General features: G+C 53.3%; 1 protein-coding gene across 1 annotated transcript in view; it reads right to left on the reverse strand.

Annotated features, from left to right (window-relative positions):
• The window catches only part of WRNIP1 (WRN helicase interacting protein 1), a 13,008-nt gene continuing 12,246 nt past the window's right edge, over nt 1-762 (reverse strand). The window contains exon 7 of the mRNA XM_024741864.1: nt 1-709. Coding sequence (XP_024597632.1) covers nt 434-709 — 276 coding nt within the window. The 3' untranslated portion in view covers nt 1-433. The remainder of the gene's footprint in view (nt 710-762) is intronic.

Below are 762 nucleotides of genomic sequence, written 5' to 3' on the forward strand. Positions count from 1 at the left end.
TTGAAGTACTTTGAAATAGTTTTATTGGCTCATAAGACCTTTGCATATAAAAAAAATACCCAAAACACTATGCAGTATTAAATCACAATTACATTTCTTTGCCAATTGAAACTACCCAGAATATACATTTTGTTAAAAGAAAAAAACCCTACAGAACTGAATTCTGAAATGACATTATGACTTAAATACTATGACAAAATAGATAATCCCTCCTAACGTTAATTAATCGCACAAAGCTGCCAGGCCGCTTCATGAGCATCATGTCGCACAGGGTGCAAACGAACACAATCTCGACGCCACACGTTCGGCTGAAGGAAGCTTCCCCCACTCCAGGAACGCTTACACCTCTGGCACGAAAGGTCGGCCTGTCGTAACTCCCGCCAGGCCACCCACCGGCGATCCAGGGCCTCCCCTCCCGGGCCCAGCCTCCGAGTCAGCACCGCCGCTGCTTAAAGAAATCCACGCCCCTCAGTTCTTCGGGCAGGTAGTCCTGGTCTGTGGGCTCGCTGTACACGGGGGTGTACTTGTAGCCCTGGCCGTAGCCTAGATCCTTCATAAGCCTGGTGGGCGCGTTGCGCAGGTGCAGGGGGACGGGGGGCAGGGGCCCCTGGTGGCTCCGCAGGCAGGCCTTGACGTTGTTGTAGGCGCTGTACACCTCGATGGACTTTGGGGCTCGGGCCAAATAGACGACGCACTGGGCCAGGAGCACCTGGGCGAGAGGGCACCACTGTCACGGAGGCGCCGCCTCTGGTTAGTCCTGAG

Source organism: Neophocaena asiaeorientalis, unplaced genomic scaffold (assembly GCF_003031525.2).
Source record: "Neophocaena asiaeorientalis asiaeorientalis breed wild unplaced genomic scaffold, Neophocaena_asiaeorientalis_V1.1 scaffold1644, whole genome shotgun sequence".
Classification (NCBI taxonomy): domain Eukaryota; kingdom Metazoa; phylum Chordata; class Mammalia; order Artiodactyla; family Phocoenidae; genus Neophocaena; species Neophocaena asiaeorientalis.